We start from the raw sequence: 22,521 nt of genomic DNA on the forward strand, positions 1-22,521 counted from the left end.
TTTTGGACTTTGAACAGATAAATACTCTTATAATTCATTTTAACTGGTCCACACTTCTCAAAATGTGACCTCTGGGAAAAAGTGTTTCTGATTTCTGTTCAAATAAGGGCTCAAATGACACGTTAGGGGAAATGGAAGGAATGGAACTGTACTGGATTTACTGGGGAAAACAACTTCACCTAGGGAACACTTGGCCCCACAGCCAAAAGAACTGGTAACCTAAACTTTGCCACTGGGCACTGAAGAAAACCTTCCCTAGAAGGGAAAGAAGCTCACACCACCTGCACCTTAAAAGTGAGGCTCTGGATATTATCACTGGTATTAAGTCTACTCTTCCCTTTAATCTTCCTCAAAACCTTGCTGTGATATTTAAGTATATTTCTGTTATTATTTACATTTACAGATAAAAGAACTGAGGCTTACTAACTAGGGACGGAGATGAGATTTGACCACCATCTGGCAAAGCCAACTTTTAACCACTAAACGATATTAAAACATGTCTGTCACGCCCTCAGAGGTTGAAGTTGTACTTCTAGAAGAGTTCAGAAATAACAATAACCAACACTATTAAGTAGATTATCTCATTTAATCCTAGGAAGAACCCTACAAACTAGGTGCTATCATTATCCACGTTTCACAGATGAGAAAATAGAGATTATGTAACTTGGCCAAAGTTCTGCTGATAGTAGGTGGTAAGAGCAGCACAGGAACTTAAACAGAACTGCACTCTTCCCTACTTTTCTATCATGCCTCCCATTTATGATTCTGAAACTTCTTCATATCCTGGGGCTCCAGCCCTGTATGTTTCAATCTCAAGATCCTCCCTAGAAACTCCTTAGCAGCGGACTGGCACTGCATACTTTAGAGGCCAGAATTTACCAGACTCATCTTATGTTCCATCTGAGTAAGAAGCTAGGAAAAAAAAAAAAAAACAAAAAAACACGGGGAGCTAACAGGCAGAGAGCCCAGGACTTTGAGGGGGGAGGCACTGTTTGTGCTGTGATTAAAAATGAAAAATTTTAGGGAGTTCAAAGCACCATCCCAAAGGTAGGCAGACTAAGAAACAAATCAAAATAAGCAGCTCAGGGACACAATAAGAATATAGTTAATGCCATTAATCAGGCACCCAACCTTTGCATTTGTGAGGATGGCCTCCCTTTAAAGCTTATCAGCTGTGATCAGGGAGTAAAGGAGAAAAGCAGAAGAGGGCACGGTGCCCTCAGGTCAAGCAAAGAAGGCTCCTGTGCCAGGCAGGAAAATGGCCTTGTTTTTGCTCTTTAAAATAAAAATAACCAGAGAGATGATCAATGACTTTGTCCATGGAGAGATCGGGGACCCAACTGCCTTACCAGAGCTAGGAGGCACCAAAAAGCCAGTTTCTCTAACTAGAAAAGAATTTTGCAGCTAGGCAAGCCAGGTTTCAGTATCCTAATCTGGAAGAACTAAGTCTACCTGGATTCTTTTAAACACATACTACATTAGTTCCCACCTTTTCCAAAGCAGCATACCAGAGGAAGAGGAATATGGTGTTCCTACCCACGTTGTTTCTAGGTAAAGCCCTGGAAGCATGAACACCTACATCTTCCCCAAAGGATCAAGTTCTCACTTGCAAAGCTGGTCTTTACTGCCCTGTGCTAAGGACTCAAGCTAGTACCTTTCTTACACTTTTCATCAAATCCTAAACAAAACAGCCTCCTGCAACAAGTCTCTCCCAAAGCAAAATTCACTCTTATTGGGACAATCTCCAGGTCAATTAAAGGGAGGTTCAGAGCTTTCTGGTAGGTTAATATCTGGGAGGATTACCTTTCCTTTGTCAGAAGAGACTCAGTTTTAATCACCCTCCTTGCTCAATCATGAAAAATGTACGAATTATCATACAGAAACTGAGTTATTTGGAATGAGCATGATGTCACAGAAATGTCATGCTTTATTACTTATGATAAAAGACATCTATTTGGGGTGTGAAGAGAGAAAACTAGGGAAGAAAGGAGGAAGAAGGAAAAGTTATTACTACATTAATTATACTGGGCTTTGGACTCAAGTCAGGGAGAATATTACAGAGTTACCAGTTGGGAATAAACGACTTCCACAGATGTTTAGACAATTCATAAGAAGAGCATAGACTGGGACAAATAATAAAGACATGTGACTTTTCATGGGATAAAATGAAAACTACTGCTTTTGATCCGCTCCGCTTAAATCCTTGTAAAGTACCAGGGCGCCAACAAATTTGAGGAATTTGTAAACAGAATGCTGAGATCTCGTGGTGCTAAATGTAAGACTGACATAATCAAAAGGCTTCTGATTACAGAATGTTCAGAACCAATGGCCCTGATTTAAGATTTAAATACGCAAATTAAGCCTCACTAGAATGTTTTTAGATGTATGCTTGCCAGTTTTAGCAAATAAAAATACAGGACCACTGAGCTAAATTTGCAGGTATAGGCTTATCCTAAAAAAAAACAAAAAAAACCCCTATTCATTGTTTACCTGAAATTCAAATTTAATGGGAGGTCTTATATTTCTATTTGGGGCAGGGTCTCTATAAATACCCCTGTTCTGATAAGATATATCAAGTAAAAGCTGAGAATTCAAATTCAATGATGATGAGAAAAAAAAAGAAAAATTACTTCCAGTGAATTACAAAAGAGGTTTGAAATTAATGGATTATATGAATATTAAGTCTTACAGTACATTAAACCATAAAACTGGTTACTATAGGACACTAAATTAACTTTATACTGCTATCTCCTGTGGCACAGAACTGAGGAGCTGAAGGACACCTGATACAGTACTTTATCTATGATAGATGCTTACTAAATATCTCTTCATTGATGATCCAGATGATGCAGGCCTAGCCTGCTCGTTTTACATTTAAAAAAAAATCTGAATAGTTTGGATATGAGCAGGAAGGCAGCTGGCTTGATGACCAAATAATTGAAGTAATAACATAGGACTATCTTCTCCTTGAATGAACTGCAAGTAGTAAAGAGAAATCACATTTATAGAACATAATAAAAGAAAGGTCTCAAGAATTCTGGTGCAACAAGCGTTCTCATAGGCAGACCTTAGCCAAAGGAAATAACACTAGTGTTAATTCAGATCACTTGGAAGTGAATGAAAATTCTATCATTCATGCAGCTTGTTGGAATGGTGCATGCTTTTGGTTTAAATCAGAGTATTCTATAAAGGAAATAATTTGTACCGAGAAAGCTGCTGTGGGGTTCATTAAGCTGTGTAATATATTTTTTATTCATCAAGCCTCATCTCCTTGCCAAATGCTTATGAGACACACTAAGAGACAGTGGATTTTTTTTAAAGGTAGTTTTAACAAATGGGCTTTGTTGGAAGTAAAAATTACTGATCTAGTAAAGGAAAAAATTCTAAATACATTACCTTTCTAAAATCTGCCCACCTCTTTTCTCAAATACACAAATCAAATACAACCCAACATAAAAGAAAAAAAAATTTCCAGTTGTCTTGGATTATCACTAGATATTTACTAAAATCATTTAGAACATAATTTACTATTTTTTTTATTTGTACTACTCTATCTTAATGGTTTAGAAATGAAATCTTCATCTAGAATACAGGCATTAAAACTCATTTGCAAATGATAAATAACAGAAGTGACTTAGTACTATAGTTCTCAACCCCTATACTCCAGTTTTGTTTTGTTTTTTGTTTTTTTTTTTTGATAAAGGCAACAAAGTCCTATTAGTAACACTTCTCGTTAGAAGGAAGCACTATCCCTACCACCCTCCCCATACAACTTACCCAGTATGGGTATGTACTAGCGATACTTGCTAATTTCTAAGACTATGTAAAATCTTTGGCTGAAGCTTTAATTCTGTGAATGGTTGAATTACTACTCTAGTATGGTGGGAAAGGGTCAAAATGCAACAAACTAAATTTCTACCAACATAAACATTTATGTCACCAGTAAAGAAGCCCATTGCTGCTCTTACTTATCCTGGTATCTTATTTTGGCACTTTTGAACCAAGGAAAATTAAAACTTGTAGGAAATTTTATTTTAATTTTTTTCAAAACTCACTCTATATCTTAGGCAAATGAAGGAAACACACAGAAAAGATAATGCAAATAGAGGTAGGAAAAAATAGTTGTTAAATGAATTAGCTGGCAGTATGCTGGAGTCCTTTATCCAAGAACTCTGAACAGAAATTTACAAACTTAGAAACTCTGGGTTATTACGCATTATAGGTATGGAGATCGTATACCAAAGAAAGCTTGTTTTGAAATAAAAGTTAAATTCAATAAAGCCCTGCTTTCTATTATCTAAGTGAAAGAGCTGAAATTCATTAATGGGGAGAAAGAACAGGAAATCCTTTATTAATTCAGTGGGAAATACCTATTGGTAGTCAAGGAACTGTTTAGGGTTTTTTCCTCTCTGACTCAAAGGTGCTAAAGATTTCAAGGAAGTAATCTGTAGAAAGCACACGGCCCAGTGCATAATTTCAAAACCCAGGTGTTATAGTATGATGAATTAATCACTCACTCCCTTTAATTTTTAAAACATCTTTCTCAAGATTACTGTAAAGGAGCTAATGTCAACAATTGAAGCAGGTTAGAGAATAAATGTGTAAGGCTATGGAAGAGTGTGTGTGTGTGTGTGTGTGTGTGTGTGTGTGTGTGTGTGTGCGCATGCACATGCGTATGTGTGATATAATGGCCCATGAAATCCAACATCTTACAAAGAAACTATAAAGAGATATAGGAACATATTTGTTCAAAAGAGTCCATCAAGTTTGTAAAAGGTGTTCTTTTTATAGAGAACACTAGATTTGACATTTGGTTATCTTTATCTTTTAGCAGCAAATATTTTTTTAATACAATTAACAGGTGGAGTATGTTTAGCGATGCGATACAATAATTCTATGAGATGTGTCTCAGTAGTCTCACTCCTGTTACATCCACTTTCAGAGAAAAATCACACACTAAAAAAAACAAGTAATTTCCTCCTTGTGCCACACATAGGACACCGTACTGAATAAGGCAACCAGGAAGGCTGCTGTGTTTCACCTCTGCACAGAAATCACTAGAGATATGATTTCAGGGTTTTCTGTGCAGGGGGAGAGAATGAAGCAACTAGTTGGAATGCCAGGGGCAAAAAGAGTGGGTGCTCTCATCCCACTGCCAACTCAAAAGCTGGAAGCCAATCCTTCACTATCGTATTTGTCCTAATGAGTACAAGAAGAGTGGGGTTTGTAAGTCTGCACGTACATATTTGGAGTTGGCTGGGTTTTTTTTTTTTTAATGTTTTATTTTATTTTTGAGAGTGTGTGTGTGTGTGTGTGTGTGAGAGAGAGAGTGCGGGGATGGGGCAGAGAGAGAGATGGGGACAGAGGATCCAAAGTGGGCTCCACGCTGACAGCAGAGCACCTGATGCAGGGCTCAAGATCATGACCTGAGCTGAAGTCGGACACTCAATAGACTGAGCCACTCAGGTGCCTCATAGAGTTGTTGTCGCTGTTTTTTTTTTTTTTTTTTACGTTTATTCGTTTATTTTGAGACACAGAGAGAGCACAAGTGAGGGAGCGGCAGAGAGAGAGAGGGAGAGAGAGAGAATCCTAAGTCAGTACAGAGCCCGATGTGGGGCTCAAACCCACAAACTATGAGATCATGACCTGAGCAGAAACCAGGATTCGGATGTTTAACCAACTGAGCCACCCAGGCACCCCGTACATATCTGGAGTTGTATATGGATACACAGTTGAAGGAGGAGAGGGGGGAAGAGAGATCAAGGTATTAACAGTGGTGAGAGAAAGACAGACTTGGGAAACTCTACAATTAATATCACAGAAACCCAGGATTTCTAAGGACACAGTAGAAAAAGCACAGCCCAATATAACAGAAATGCCTTATTCAAGTTTAGTGAAAAATCACATCCTTCAGAAAGTCTCAGTAACAACCATTGGCTACGAATAATTTATTTTATTCGAGAAAGAAGAAATATTTCTTCTCCCACCTCACCCCATTACACTACTAATGTAATATGCATGTGGCAGTTGGATAGGTAAAACAAACTGGTGACACAGTAAACTTTTATACTCACAAGGCTACCACCGTAGACAGATGATGGGAACACAGATGGCTTTGGAAAAAAAGGGAGCTGAATGAATGAAAAGTCTTTTGTTTAACTGATCGACCTACTTTTATTGCTTATCCATTGTTCAGGTTCTTACTTTCAACACAGTATTATTTATTTGAAAGTCTTCATATGCTTTATCTTTAATTCTCACAACAATCCTCAAAGTAGGTACTATTAATCCTATATTACAGATGAGGAGGCGGACCTGCAGAGATGCTCAACTATGAGCCACTGAAGTTGCAGAGCCAGGATGTGACTCCATACTGCCTCTGTGAGTCTTGACGGGCTTGGGACATAAGCTCTAGTACCTATTACCTAGTAAAGCCAACACTTACTCAGGGAAAGAAGGATATTTAGGAAGTGTTATGGGCTGAGTTGTGTTTCCCCCAAAATGCATACCTTGAAAGCCTTAATCCCTGGTACTTCAGAATGTGACTATATTTGGAGACTGAGGCTTTAAAAAGGCTGATTAAGCTTTAGGGGCACCTGGGTGGCTCAACTGGTTAAAGATCCGACTCTTGATTTTGGTTTGTGAGTTTGAACCCTGCATCGGAGCCCTGCGTCGGGCTCTGCACTGACAGCATGGAGGCTACTTGGGATTCTCACTGTCCCTCTCTGTCCCTCCCCTGTTTCCTCCCTCATGTACCCGGCACATGCTTGCTCTCTTTCTCTCAAAAATAAACATTAAAAAAAAAAACAGGTTGGTTAAGTTAAAATAAAACCAATAGAGTGGGCCCTGATCCAATCTGATTGGTGTTCTTAGAACAAGAAGACATTGAGATGCAAACAGACACCAGGGGTATGCATCCACAGAAGAAAGACCATTTGAGGACACAACATGAGGGCATCTGCAAGTCAGGAAGAGTCCTCAGAATGAAACCACCCTGATTTTGGACTTCTAGCCTCTGGAACTGTGGGAAAACAAATTTCTGATTTAAGCAACCCAGTCTGTGGTATTTTGTTACAACAACCCTAGGAAATGAATACGGAAGAGAGAAGAAATCATTGAATGCGGTAACACGCATAGACTACAAAAGTTTAACAGCAGCTCATCTGTTGTTCAAAACTAGACTGAGAGACGTTTCAGATTTTGGCCCTGCTAATGAAACAGGAAGGAGTTCCATTCCTGGAGGCACTGAAGGACCGTGGCTCTGCCTGCCAGGCACACCCCTTCCAGGGTATTCCTCTCCTGCTACCCTACCTATCCCTTCTCGATCTCACACACAGAAATGTGGCTGAAATGTCCCCACAATGCCAACATACACACCCTAACAAGCAAGGTACATGATAAATTAAAAGCATTTCAAAGGCATGGCCCAGTGTTGTTACTTCAGATCTTGCTAGAATAACAAGACATTTATAAAAATACAACCCACTGGATATTTGGCACAGTTTGGGAATGAAGAATATGTCGACTGAGAAGCCAATACCCCAGGCTGTCAAAAAAATCTCAAGCCAAGATTTCTTTTATAAACATCACCTATCTTTAAAAATTCTACATTCTAGGAAGAAAATGTCTGCTTATTTTCTAAGTCTCTTTTTGCCTGAACATAAAACACATAAACCATACATAAGAACATACTAAATGCTCAATGTTCCACACTGATGGAACAGCTCTGTGCATCTGGCAAAAAGCAGCAACACTTGCAGCCACGGCCATGGGTCACCCTCAGGTGACACACCTATGCAGAGCCCCCATTCAACACCGGCCACCTCCAATCCCGATGAGCACTGAAAGGGGGTATTTACACATTATTTTTTCAGATACTAGCCAAACAATGTTCCCGTTCACTCTCTCACTCACCTTGGACCATACAAAATTTAACATCTGGGAGGATAAATGCAGCCTCAAAAGCATACGACAAGGGCGAGCAGTCATCGACGAATTCTCCTCAAGCAAAGAGGGTTTGCCAGCCTCCTTCTGAGGTACAGGCCCTGAAAGGCCAACTGTGGTATGTTTGAGTTTCCATCAGGCCTGGTGCTTGCTGGCTGCTGCTACGTTCAGTCAGAACCCCACGGCCCAACTGTCCTATAAACATCGCACCCGTCTGCTAAGAACTGCTTGCCTAGACTTACTCCTTAGAGCCGAGAATATGCTGTTTGAGAGCTGCAGCCTGCATGTTAACTAGCTCTTGGAGCACAGCTGACCCCTCTCTTCTCCAGGGCAGTGACTGCTCTGAAAAAATACGCACATTCACATGAACCTAACAAGAACAGGAAGAAAAGTCCAGATTTTCCTCACCATGTGCCACCCAGCCATGTTTACACTGATCGCAAGTCCTCAGGTTAATCTTCCCCGGTTGAAAACATTCACACGTGCAGTTTACCAGTGTGCAACGGATGGCCTGAAAAATAGAGGAAAAAAAAGGATCAGCATCTGTTCAAAGGTATTGTATTTCTTTACCACTTTAATAAGTAACATCCACTTCCATTTTTAAAGGCTTTATGTTGGTAGGGGCCTGGAGTGTTTTAAAAATAAATTTGGAAAGCATCAAAATCTCTTACCAAAAAAAATGTAAGAAAACAAAGCTCACACACTAATAGAATGTTTCATGCCATTCATATTTAACCTTTAAATTAGAAACGTAGACCAAGCAGAATAAGAATAAAGGATTATGTATTCTACAAGATGCTTGATTTGTAACGCTAGGGATCCCAAACAGAAAAAAATATTGCTGCTACTATATATTCCCATTTAAGTTTATCCACTTGGCAATAATGCAGGAAAATACATTCTACTACAATAATGCTCAAGTGAAATGTTGGTGAAAGTAAAACATGACATACAAATATTATTATTAGAATGTTACTTCTCTTCTGCTGAGTTTCACTTAGATGCTTTGTTAATCTTTCAGATACACTTTGAAAGACATCCCTATTGGCTCAATAAAATCTAACATACTTCTGGTATTATTTATCTACTTTCCAATTCCTTGTTTTTCCATTTTGATATATTAATTTCATTTTCATTCCTATTTTGAAAAATACAAAACAACATTCCTTTTACTTTAATGGTGATGTAAGAAACGAAGTTTAAATTTGTTTTTAGATCATATATGGAATAGGAAAAGCCATTTATGCAAACATCTTATATTGGTAACAATCCAACTGGATCTTAGAAAACTGAAAAACACACTCAAAAAACTTTCTTTACGATTACTTTCTAAAAACGTTTTACCAGTTTATATTGTAAAGTGAATCCACAGAAAATTAGCATAAATGAAGTGTAACTTTTTATGGATAAAAACCTATGCTTAAAACTTGTGCAAAAGCTGACCTTATGCTCCTAGACCACACTTAATAAATTTATCTCATATATTTAGTTCTAATTTGCATGGAAATTCTGAAGACAGAAGGGACTTAGTCCGGTCATTCACAGATTAACAACCTACTGTAACTATCTGAACTGCCAGGAAAAGATGGCTCTACAACTTTAGATGCAATCAATGCTTACTGATTTGGGGTGGGGGAGTGGTGTTTGGAGGAGAGGCTGCAACTACCTGAAACTGCAGTTCTACAACTGAAAGTTATGCTCACTTACACAGCTTCCAGATGCTCATACTCCTAGAGCTCATATTCCATTTGGATTTTTATATAAACTGTCTCACTTATAACAGACAGTATTTTAGATATTGGCAACACTGTTGGGCCAATTCCATTTACAGAGAGTAAAACTGGACAGGTTTTACTGTCCCTTATCAGGCAAGTTTGAAAAGTATTTCACTTTCACTAATGAACATTAAATCTATAGTTTCCCTGTTCGGTTTGCAATAAGAGTCTGTCTTCACGATAGACTCCTTCCTTAGTTCACCTCCACCTCTAATTTGCTGCTCCATTACCACTGGGGAAACACACAATTGTATAATCTGCCTGGTATTTCAGGGTTTGTCTTCCAATGTCAACAGTCCAATTATGTATTAGCCAGGTTGTGAAACTTTGCTTTATGTATCGTGATTTGAAGAATTACTAATAAGAAATAGGAACACCAAAGGAAATGCTGACTAAGCAAGAATAATATATATATTTGTAGGTTATATGAGGAAATAATTCTCCCAAAGTTTCTTATTTCAATTTCAATAGTTTACTGACTGAGCAATATATCAGAATGTAACAGGTTAGAAAGAGCTTCTTTAAATAACATGTTCATTAGTTAATGAACTCACAACTTGACTGTAATATGGTCAAAAAACCCAAACCCAAACAAAACAGTTTAGTTTAGAGGGAGGTGTTTCTACTAAAGAAAAAAAAATGCACTTCACAAACTATATAATTATAAATTCAGATATGGCAACCACATTGAAATGAAAATATTCATGTAATCTGAACAGCTTTAATAAAAGCTTTCAAAAATATACCAAAAAAAATCACCTCTGCTTTACCAAAATTTAAAAATTCCCAATAAAATGATTTCTCAAGGATTATACGTTAACCCCAGCATAAAAGATATACATGTTTTAAATCATTACTTTGTTAATATTTAATTATTTTACAAAAATAGCCTAATTTTATATTGTGTTTAAAGCACACTTTTGTCAATTTTAATTATTGCTACATTCAGGACAGAACAAATTAAGAGACTATAGATTTGCTTTATTTTTATGTATAATTATTTATTCACTGATTAAATCATTTATTCATTTGCTCTAAACCAGTTTATGATTTAAATATTTTCTCTACCTAAGTAACTTTATACATCTGGCACATTTGGGAATTAAGTTCATCATCCTTTTTTTATGAATTCTACTCTTTTTGTACCTAAACACACAAACATTGGAACACCTCAACTCCTTTTGTATATAAACACTTAAACACTGGAATATCCATTTTGTATTTCTATGAATTCCAGAAGGTCTACTTGTTTTAAATTCAGATTTTTATAGACTACAATTGTTCCTTAAGGGAATTATATATATTTAAACAATATGGTCTAAATAAATATTTTGAGTAAGAGACTATTGTGGCTTCAAAGGAAGTTTTATTCTAAATAACATTTTTGAAACAGCATAAAACTTTGACATACTATTTATTCACAACAAAACAGAACCAATGTGATCACTTGCCAACTCACCCACACTTAAAGAAAATAAATTATCATAAAATTATCAAAAGCAGTTAAGCCTCAAAAATGCACATGCTTTACAAGGAGACAGCTGGGAAGAGTAGAAATGGATAAGCTTTCATTTTTGTGAGCATATTCATGTCTTCCTTCATTCAGCCAACATGTGAGTTCCTCCCACTCACTGCTGAGCACTCTCAACTATAGAAAATCCAGAGATGACGATGAGGTGGCAGAAAGGGGACACCAGGAAAGGAGTAGACAGTATATACTGTCAGACTGTTCCCACCTATATATCAGGGATCTTCATGCAGGTCTGGCTATCTCAGGTTATCAACCCCTCCATGACTCATCAGGAGTGCTCTGTTTTTCTTTTCTCAGTTCTTACATGATCAGCATTGACAAATCCCCAGAACAATAACAATGATAAATTTTCTTAAGCCTGCAACTTATTAAAAGTAATTATTCTTTCTGCTTACCTTTACCATGGATTTCTTGAAAGAAAAATCCATGCACCCAACACCTACTGCTTCCACTTCCGCACAACCACCTACATTTTAATTTTGCAATCTGGTTTCTGTCCCACACGTTCCTGAAACTTTCTCCAAAAGGAATGTTCTCATGAATTTTGGTCCCTTTTTCTACTCTCCTGGTCTTCCGAGACCTCAGTGCAGCTTCCGGCACTCTTCCTTCATTCCTGGGCTGTAGAGACCAACGATCCTAGTTTCACTGGCAACAACTTCTCACTCATTCTCCACTGTAAATAAATACAGGTGTTTCCCACGGCCAGGCTCTCTCATTTTTTATTTTGGCAATTCTATCCCCTCTTCCAGCTTCAAATACTATCATTTTGCAAAAACCATTATTTTGGAGCCAAGTACTGTGTTAAGTGGCAAGAAACGGATGGCAGAGTCCCTGTGTTCAGGGACTTGACAGAGTTTGTGGGCAGTAGGTGTAGAGGAAAGACCCTAAGAAGAGAAGGAAGCCCTCAAAAGGGCTAGAGAAGCAATCATCTCTTTTTATTCCTCTGTCTTTTCTTCTTCCAAAGGTAGGATTTAAAATTTTTTAACAGTAACCTATTACCTAGTATCATTAATAATAGCTAGACTTACTGGATATTTGCCATTTTCTACTTACTAATGTCACATACTTTACAAACATTAGCTCTCTTAATCCTCAGAAAATACCGTGAGGTTAGCACTATCATTACCTTTATTTCACAAATGAGGAAACTAAGGTGGAGATAATTCAGTACCCTGCCTAAAGACACTGAACTAATAAAGCCACAGGAAGCCGACCCAGGTCTGTGTGAACTCTCCGTATGACCGAGAACCTTGAATTATAATCCCATTCAGTCAGGCAATCTTTGGGCAGAGCCCTTCAGTCTGCCCACCATTCAACCCCCACTGTACACTCTTAACTCTTGCTCATCTTTCAGATTTTAACTCGAATACTACTTCTATTCCTGAGGGCAGCTGCCCTCATCTGCCAGTCAAGTTCCCCATTAGTTTCCTGTTTCACAAGGGGTTTTTCTGTCATAGCACTTAAGACAGTTGTGAATATTTATCTGCAACTTATCTATAATCTATTACGTATAAATGTATTTATTCATCTGTGTGAATACTTGATTAATATCTGTCTTCCCTTCTAGAATTTAAGCTCCATGAGGGCAGTCCAACACGTTTGTTGAGATTACAACGTACACTGGCAAATGACAGGTACTCAAAAGGCACTTGAAATACATGATTCTCAGAGCCTTTTTCCTCATCTGTAACAGTAGCAATAACATCACAAGTGTCAAAGGACTTAAATGAAATAATGACTATAAGGCCCATGGCACTGTGTCTAGTAACAGTAAAAAGTTTCAGTAAATGGAAACCATTTATGACACTAAGAAACTTTCCATATATTATATTTGAATTTCCCCCCATGATTCTTCCCAATGTGCTATTTATCCAATGCTTTATAAAATGTTTAACACATAGTCTTAATGAATAGATTGACATACATGATGCTATATTATTCATACTATAGTCCTCTAAGATAGGCACGACAGGGATTAGTAATTGTTTTTAATATTAGGGATCAGAAATGTTTATATGGATATTACATGGCTCTTACATGACAGGGTGATTTCCCAATTATTAATCAGTTTATATCCATTCTCTACAGAGAAAGGAAGAAAACATACAATTAAACCAGTAAATTATAAATACTGACATTTAAAAGTATATCTAAAATAAAATAGGCCAATTTAGAATAAAAATATTTAATCAAAGTTTGAGCAGTAACATTTTTACATTTGAATATTAAATTAGAGTGCATTTGAAAGTATTCTGGATGAGTTCCAAAGCCATATTCAAATAAGATTCTGTTATCACGAAAACTGAAGTCTCTTCAGCTTTATTATGCTCATAGCAGGCTTGAACTCTGCAAGAATATGGGAGCTAAACATCAATCTTCTCACCAAATGACATTTCTCAGGAAAACATGGATGGTTGCTTCAGCTAATATTTAGTGTACCTCATAAAAGAACTATAAACAAGTCTAATTAATAAATCTATTAGCTGTTTCTTATCTGGGGACATGTACACAAGTTACATATTAATATAAAATAATAAAAGGCAAAATAAGGCAAGGGGGCAATTAGAAACATAAGACATATATTCTGAAGCAGTAATCATACAAAGTGAACAAAAAATTAAAAATTTAAATTCTAGGTTTTGTCTTTCCACAAGAAATACTATTTGCCAGGAGCTCCCTTCAAGTGACCTACATTAAAACTGAATTATGGAAAGAGCTAATCATTAATATAGCATCCATTCTGTCCTATAAGTTTCTATTGTAAATGTAGGTGGGTAGATTCTAAGTATACAAATTAATTGCCTATGATGGCTGTAAGTGACAAGGTTTACCTTTTTTATTTTTAACAACAAATTTCTTAATAAACGGAATTTTCTACTTTGGAAGTCACATGTACATATAAATATGTAAAACTGGCCAATCCTCCATGAGGCTACAAAATAGTCTGTGTTACTATGAACTCTTATTAAGTCATCACTACATGTTATTCATCTCTGAACACACAAGTCCAAGAAAGAAAGGTACATACACATGGTGACAGAGATCAAGTGAACCATTTTATTGAGTAGGAAAATCGTCCTTGAATGACTTTGGTCTTAAAAATAAATAAATAAAAATGTGGAATAAAATTATCTGTTCACAAATCTGGAAGCCAAGTATTATGTCACAGACTACACTGTAGCAATTACAAAGCAATGGTTGCCAAGCATTATGAAGAGAATGGCCAAAAAGATGCACAGAGATTAGTGGGACTTCCACACACATTTATAAATCTTGTATATGAAAACCTAAGACAAATAGAGTACTTCAATAGCAATGTCACAAAGATTCTAAAGAATTCACATGACAGTAATGGTCAGAAAATAGCTTCCTGTACAAATTTCAGGTCAGTTTTTTCCCCTCTCATTTTCACACAGCTGATACATAAACCTAATGGAAAAGAAACAACTTTCCAAAGAAGTACTTTGAGGGATGCCTGGGTGGCTCAGGTGGTTGAGCATCTGACTCTTGAATTTGGCTCAGGTCAAAAGATCCCAGGGTGTGGGATCGAGCTCCCTGTCAGGCTCCTTGCTAAGTGTGGAGCCTGCTTGGGACTCATTCATTCATTCATTCATTCATTCATTCATTCTCTCTCTCTCCCCCTTCCCATGAGTACACACACTCTCTAAAATAAAATAAAATAAAATAAAATAAAATAAAATAAAATAAAATAAAATAAAACAAAAGTACTATGAGTGTCAACTAACACTTAGAAAATCTATAGGACACTGCCTCTTAGAACTCCTCAGTATCCTAAATTTGTCCAACACACACTGCAGTCTGAGCAAAGAAAACTCAATTTTTTTGCATGGTGGACAGTTACTGGGCCAATATGAACTAGACAACAGCACAAGAAATAGACTTTTACTTGATTACAAAACTCATACAGGATTAAAGCAAAGGTATATCCCCCTGTTGTGCTACAGGATTTTGCAATCCTTGTTTGCAAAGCAAGATACAACAGCACGAGCTGAACAGACACTGAACACTGACCAAAAGATGCAAGGTTTTAAATATCCCACAAAGAAATTTTATAACAACCTAGAAGTCTTATCTAACTCTATTAGACTATTAATATAAATCTATATTTATAACAAGCTGGGTATGTTTTCAGCATTTATACCAGAAAAATACAAACCCGAGTTTGAATGTGCAATGTTCACAGAGTTCACAAAAAGAAATTATCAGTGATTATAAGGTGTACTATAAAAATTAAGGATCCACAGAGTGTTGAACTGCACGTAAATGCCACTACTTGTAATAGAACAGTAACAACAGCAAATGAGAAGCAATGAAGCTAATGCTGTCTGCTTAACAAAACCCATTCAAAATTTCACAATGGAAAATTACAGCAGATGTATGTATCATATTTGGTGGTAAGATAAACTTGAAATTGAAAAATTAACCCTACAATAAAATGTTCCTTCGAATTTGCCTCAATGTTTTTAATATCATACGAAGAAATAGCAACCTGATCAAACGATCATTTTGTTGTACCTTTGTGCTCTGAAACTTCTTGGTGTCTTCAAAAACTAGATTTTGTGGCTGAATCAGAGGATTTGAAAATACACAGTAAGGCCAGACTCGCTACAAGGGCCAAATGCCAACGATGTAAACCTGGTCAAGATGAAAAGCTGGACAATTCAAAGATGGTCAAACTTCAACAAAACACCACGAGAATAAAATTACTGATCAAGGAAATACATCATCTTCACAATAAACACTTCCAAAATAATTGAAAGAGATTCACTGGGGAAAAGCGGCCTTTCAACACCATTTACTGTTAAAATCCAGAATTTTTAAACTTTATTTTGAGTTTTTCTTAAAAGCTATGATCCCAGGACGCCTGGGTGGCTCAGTTGGTTAAGCGCCTGACTTCAGTTCAGGTCCTCACGGTTTGTGAGTTCGAGTCCTGCATCGGGCTCTATGCTGACAGTTACAAGCTTGGAACCTGCTTCAGATTCTGTGTCTCCCTCTCTGCTGTCTCCACTCACACTGTGTCTCACTCTCTCTCAAAATCGAATAAACATTTAAAAAAAATTTTAAGGGGTACCTGGGTGGCTCAGTCAGTTAAGCGTCTGACTTTGGCCCAGGTCATGATCTCATAGTCCATGAGTTCAAGCCCCGTGTCAGGTTCTGTGCTGACAGCTTAGAGCCTGGAGCCTGCTTCAGATTCTGTGTCTTCCTCCCTCCCTGCCTGCCCCTCTCCCGCTCGCTTTCTCTCTCTCTCAAAACTAAATAAACATTAAAAAATTAAAAAAAAAATTAAGCTATGATCCCTCCATCAAGTGGCAAAATCGATAAAAAAAATATGGCATATTCATATGATGAAATATTATTTGGCCATCAAAAGGAATACTGATATATAGTACAACACAGATGAACCTTGAAAACATTATGTTAAGTAAAAGAAACCATTCACAAGACCACATATATAGGGTTCCATTCATACGAAATGTTCAGAACATAAAAATCCATAAAGACAGAAAGTAGTTAGTGGTTACTTAGGGCTTGCAGGGGTAGCTAAAGGATTTTTTGAGGTAATAAAAATGTGCCAGAATGAATATGATGATGGTTGCGCCCAGCTGTGAATATTCTAAAATCTATTTAATGGTATACTTTAAATGGTAGAATGTATGGTATATGAACTCTATCTCACTAGAGTTGTTTAAGAGGGATGAGGGACAAAACTCACTGCATCCTCTGGTTTCTACTGGTGGTGTTATTTAACTCATAAGATAGCATTCCCTCATAAGGTGTTACTTAACTCGTGAGATAGCATACATAATGTAATGGAACACCCTTCTTTAACCTTGTAGGTCTTCAATATACAAATGCTAAATGAGTGGATAAACAGAAAGCAAATGAAAAAATTTCACTGTTGCTTAAATTTGAAAATACCTTCTGCTTTGAAAATATTAAAACTTAATATACCCATTTAAAAACTGGAAATTATTTTCTAAGTCCACTGCTATTTTTCCATCAGGAATATCTAGGACATTCTTCAACAGACTGGGGGGGCCGGGAAGGTGATTCTCAGTTATGTTCACATACTAGTATCAGGATACTAAAACAACTAAGAGAATTTGTTAAAAACTGATAATGATGAATTCTGTCATATATACTAGCAAAAATATTCCTCAATTTATTGTGATGAAAAAGTTACTTCAGCAAAAGTCATGAAGCAAATTTGGTTTAGGGGGAGGCAGCAAAGAGGGGAAACCATAAGCTTCTGAGTAAATGTTTACACATGAGTGTTAATGTTTCCATGACTTTGTGTGAATACATAAACACAAACAGGGAGAAAGAGACATATACACAGGCACATAAATTTTCACAGACATGGATCCAATGAGCATCTGTAGTCATTACCTTACGACCACAACCTACTATCAATCGACATGAGGAAGACCCCATTTAAATAATTTAGGAGTTCAGAGTAAAAATCAACAGCGGGATATAGCCAATTATATAAGGAAAATATCCATGCTTCTATGGCATCAAAGCACATGCAGGCTTTGGAGTGCATGTGTTATGTTTTTTTCCCCCCAATTAAATTAGGCCTATGGTAATACAAGCTATTTTGTTAGGCAATTAGTAATATTAGAGAAACAGGAAATGAAAAGGCATTTCAATTTGGGCAGAAACATTTTATTTTCTTACCTAACAGTTAACAATTAAGATATTCCATTTACTGCTGTATGCTTACACATTTTACAGATTACTCACACAGGCAGCTGTGATAATTAGAAAGGAAATACTCTTTCAATGAACATACCTATCATCTACTGAAAATAAGGGATTAGCTCACCATACAAAGTAACCCATTTTAACTAAACTCTGTCTACATTTACCAGAATGCGTAACTTTATATAAGGAGCCAAAGCATCTCTGATATCATATGAATGCTAAGCAATACTCATCTCATTTCACCTTAATGTTGAATCAGCGATTTTGTATTCCATTGATATACATTTTATTCATTTTCACTAATGCAATTTGAAAGGTGGTAATATGATTACATTTCTCGGTGGCATTCATGAAAACAATTACTAATATAATATGATGGGGAAGACATTAATAAGGAAGGGATTGATAATGAGATGCAAGAAGATTTATAAACCTTTAAGCACTTTACAAAGAAATACCTCCTCATTAGGCAAGAAGCAAGACAAGAGAAAGCCTGAGTTCCGGTATTTCAGAAGCAGCTTCAATCCCTGGAACGATGATTTGCATGATGATCTCAGAGTTTGGTGACCAAGCAAAGAGGTGCAGGAATAACCCAAGACATATCCCAAGTTGTGCCCAAATGTAAGACACCATCCTGACTTGATGATGCCTCTCTTTGCCAGGCAGCGTGGGAAGGACTCCTTCAAGGAAGGAGTACCTCTAAATCTTGATCCTCTACAAAAGGAGCTAGCCACCTTATTTCAAATGCCAAGCACAGTAATCAATCCATTTACCAAGCAAGAACATAAAAGGTGGGTGACCTTTTAACTAAATTTACTCCTCTAGGTTTGTGAAAAGAATTTATCCCAGTGAAGCAACAAGGGAGACAAGTTGTTGCATTTTAGAGTGTATCATTTCAGATGACAACTCTGATTACCCGGGCCAATTGAGGCAGCCTTCGTGAGACTAATAATATCCTACGTTTGTACAGTGCTATGAAGCTTGCATAATATTTCAAATACATTCTCATATTTAATCATCAAAATCCCCCAAATTAGAGATTTTTCAAACAGCAGAAAATGAGGCTCTGAGATGTCCTTAAATGGCCACATCTAGTAATCCAGGGCTCTTTCCACTCTGCCTGTGTATGAAAGGCAAGAAGCGAAATAATCCCCCTTGCTACCCTCCCTCCACAGTGAGATTTCCTCAGATATACATTTTTTTCAGTTACAACAGGAGTTTAAAACGAAGTAAGAGATGTGGACAAAACTACACTCAAAGGGAGAGGTGTGGGTAAAGGTTTAAGCAACTTAAAAAGGTGGGGTAAACTGCTAAGTAAGCAGTTAATTTATACTAGGATTTTCTACAAAATGGTACATTTTAGACAGAGAAAGCAAGTCTGAGCAGCTTTTTGTAGAGTTTTAAAATGGTTATACTAAGAAAGGCCAAAATCTAAAAAAAGTGACACAAGGTATCCTTAAGAACACTTGGTTTATTTTATATCACCTTATTTCTACATGTCTTGGGATTGCCCATAAATAAGGAGTGTATCTCAATAAACATTTTAATACTTTCCATTGTGCATATATAACTGTACATCATAATTATGTCTGATTATGAAAGAATGTGTCTCTTTTGCCCAAGAGCAGATATCACCTCAGGAATCATACCCATTACAAATAATAATAATGAGATGATGAACAGTCTACATGCCCTCTTATACGTTATTTATGTTAGGTCACAGATTCCCCAGGGGTCCGTGCTGAGACCTGGACTGGCTTCATTAGAGCTTCATATAAATCACTAAAGGCACATCTTGATTTTACCACTGGCTAGAGTCACCAGAATTCTTCAAGTGAAACCTCTCAGGTAATACATTTTTTAAAAACACAAATACAACGTTATCATTTCTTCTAAAAGGTAGTTTTCTCAAATTCAAAGAGCTACATTCCAATGCTCAGAGAAACCTCACAAATTTCTATGGAATCTATAAGCATCTGAGGGTAAAACGTGCCCTAGAGTATTGAAAAAACATTATTCTCTTTTTTCTTGTAAGGATTAGTTGGTTAAAAGACAAAAGAGAGACATATACTTATAGAGAAAGACGGCGAAAAGCAGACCATCTAGCTGCTAACAAATGCTTCAACATTACTGAGCAAATGGAGAAACGTATGCAATGGCTGTCAGGAACTCTGAGCTGACTCTTAAAAATTAAGAAATAAATAGAAAGCCTTGTGGAAAAAAAGGGAGTCTTCCAGAACAATGTTAATGTCATCTTGGGCATGTGGACTGGGTTCACATGTGTGTCAGCTGAATCAACATAATGGGCTATAACAGCTTCGAAGCAGCGAATATGGTCCATTGGGTCAATAATCCGTGAACTAAGAAGGATTTACTTGATAGACTATAAATGGTTCATAAGAACTCAAAAATCACTCCATCAGATCAAAAATCCAATTTTCATATGGTGCCTTTGTACGAATTAGCCAAAAGAAAGTAATAGCTCTAAAGGACTTCAAGGTCTATCAGTTAAAAATTTACTTTTTAAAGAACAGTGTAGAGGAGGAAGAATTAAATGTATCTCTCTCTCTGGTGAACCAACGTATTTTAAGGGGAAAAATACATTTTATGATGGAAAGCTAATATACAACAGGAAATATTCATGGAGCTTCTCATATTTTCCTATGGGTACTTGGATGTATGAATCCAAACAAATGAAAACATACACATACACATGCATCCCCACCCCCTCCCCATATATCTCTGCAAACCCATATACATTATCAGTACGTAGACTACAAAACACTGATAGCAACATTCAAAGATGAGGAATTATATTTTATTTTTGCTTCTTTACATAGTCTGTATTGTGGGTCTGTGGTATGAGGCCATGGAGATAGCACATGGATACTGGCAAATTCTTTCATCTTCATGTATGGAAAAGCAGACAAAAAAAATATAAAAGGCAAACAGTAGGAACTACAATACATTTTCCACATTTAAGAGAGAGAGGAGCGGGCTGGCTAAAGGGTATATAGTCGGTGTTTACAGATAACTTCAACTTCTGCCCACTCTACACTACAGAGAAATACTAGCCTTATCCTCTATTTGTGGATTTCATTATGTACTCACACTAGGTGATAGTGGTTGCAGATTAATTTTTTTTAATGTAAGTCTATCTATGTGAATAAATGTATTTACTAAGTTCATGGCAATGAAGAAAAGTAGAGAAAAACGCTCCAAAAAATGTAACAGGCTGTAATTAGAATTCTTAACAAGAAAGAATTCCTTTCCCAGGGAAGAAAATGTGATCTATCACTTCTCTCTCAAAATGCTATTAGCCTCTCTTCATCATAAGGACAACAAAAAGGAATCTTTTTTCTTTTTACAGGAGTAACACTAAATAAAATAATAGATGTTTTTACATCAAAGTGTATTAGCTATTGACATAAACTCAGTCCTCTTAACCTTTACACAAGGGAAAGAAAAATTCCAATAATTCTGAAATAGACAGATAAAACTTTTCTCTGTGGCTACAGCCATGTACTATTATATGTAACTGCTTATTTTTAAAAAGAGCCTTATTGGTGCTCTCAGAAGGATTTTCTTTTATACATAGCTTTATCCTATAATTTTGTCCCTGTTGGGCACGCTGCCTAAATTTAAACACAAACAGTCAAGCAATGAAGAAACATTAACACATTTACTGTGAACAAAAACTCCCAGTTGTACAGTGAAATTTTAATACATTTCAACTTATCTCTTTTACTAATGGGGAGAGTACAAACCCTGCAGGAATTCGCTCTGCAAACTGGTAATTACAGTAGACTCACTTTTTTATAATGCATATGTATAGTCAGACACAAAAAACCCTGGCTGCCCTTTTGATGTAGGTTACAATAGGAATGTTTTAAAAATTATGAAAATGTACAGCAATTCTAAAGGAATGCATTATTTCATGGAAAACTGTCCTTTAACTCTGTATATGGACACAAACAGACATATATGTAGATATTTGCTTTATACACCAGAAGGCACAAGCTTTATCAGCATGTGCTTTCATGTCATTTTCCCTATAATCTTAGTGTATAGAATAAATCTACTCCTTTTTTTCTATAAAGCTAGATGTGATTTTGAGTATCATAATTCATCTCTTACATAAAGATGATATTCTTTCATGTGTCTGGTTTTCCTATTTTATCCCCTCTAGTTTTAGGTATTAAATCTGTATTTTGAGATCTCATAGAATCTCTTTATTAAATAATTAAGGATTCCAAAGCAATAATTTGTCTCTCGGTATAGGCAGGCATAACCCCTTGACAAAAAAGACCCTCGTACATACCTGCACAGACCAGGAACCACATATTCTAATATTAATAATAGCACAGAAAGTCAACAAAAATGAAGTAAAATCTCAGTTACTATTCATATCACTTGCTCGACACTTTACATTTATCTGTCAAATCTTTCGTTGCATAACTTTCTAAGAAATTTCAATCTGATAGAATGCTAAGAAGCTATCAATATATAATTTACATTAAAATCATGTTTCTAAGTATTGGC

The 22,521-nt window shown here is 36.5% G+C and overlaps 1 protein-coding gene across 18 annotated transcripts in view; it reads right to left on the reverse strand.

Annotated features, from left to right (window-relative positions):
• Positions 1–22,521, reverse strand: part of BNC2 (basonuclin 2) — a 428,281-nt gene that overhangs the window by 143,234 nt on the left and 262,526 nt on the right. For all 18 annotated transcript variants that reach the window (XM_042912989.1, XM_042912986.1, XM_042912984.1 and 15 more), the window contains one exon: positions 8,353–8,455. In XM_042912989.1, the coding sequence (XP_042768923.1) occupies positions 8,353–8,455 (103 nt within the window). The remainder of the gene's footprint in view (positions 1–8,352; positions 8,456–22,521) is intronic.

The sequence above is a fragment of the Panthera leo genome, chromosome D4, assembly GCF_018350215.1.
Source record: "Panthera leo isolate Ple1 chromosome D4, P.leo_Ple1_pat1.1, whole genome shotgun sequence".
NCBI lineage: Eukaryota > Metazoa > Chordata > Mammalia > Carnivora > Felidae > Panthera > Panthera leo.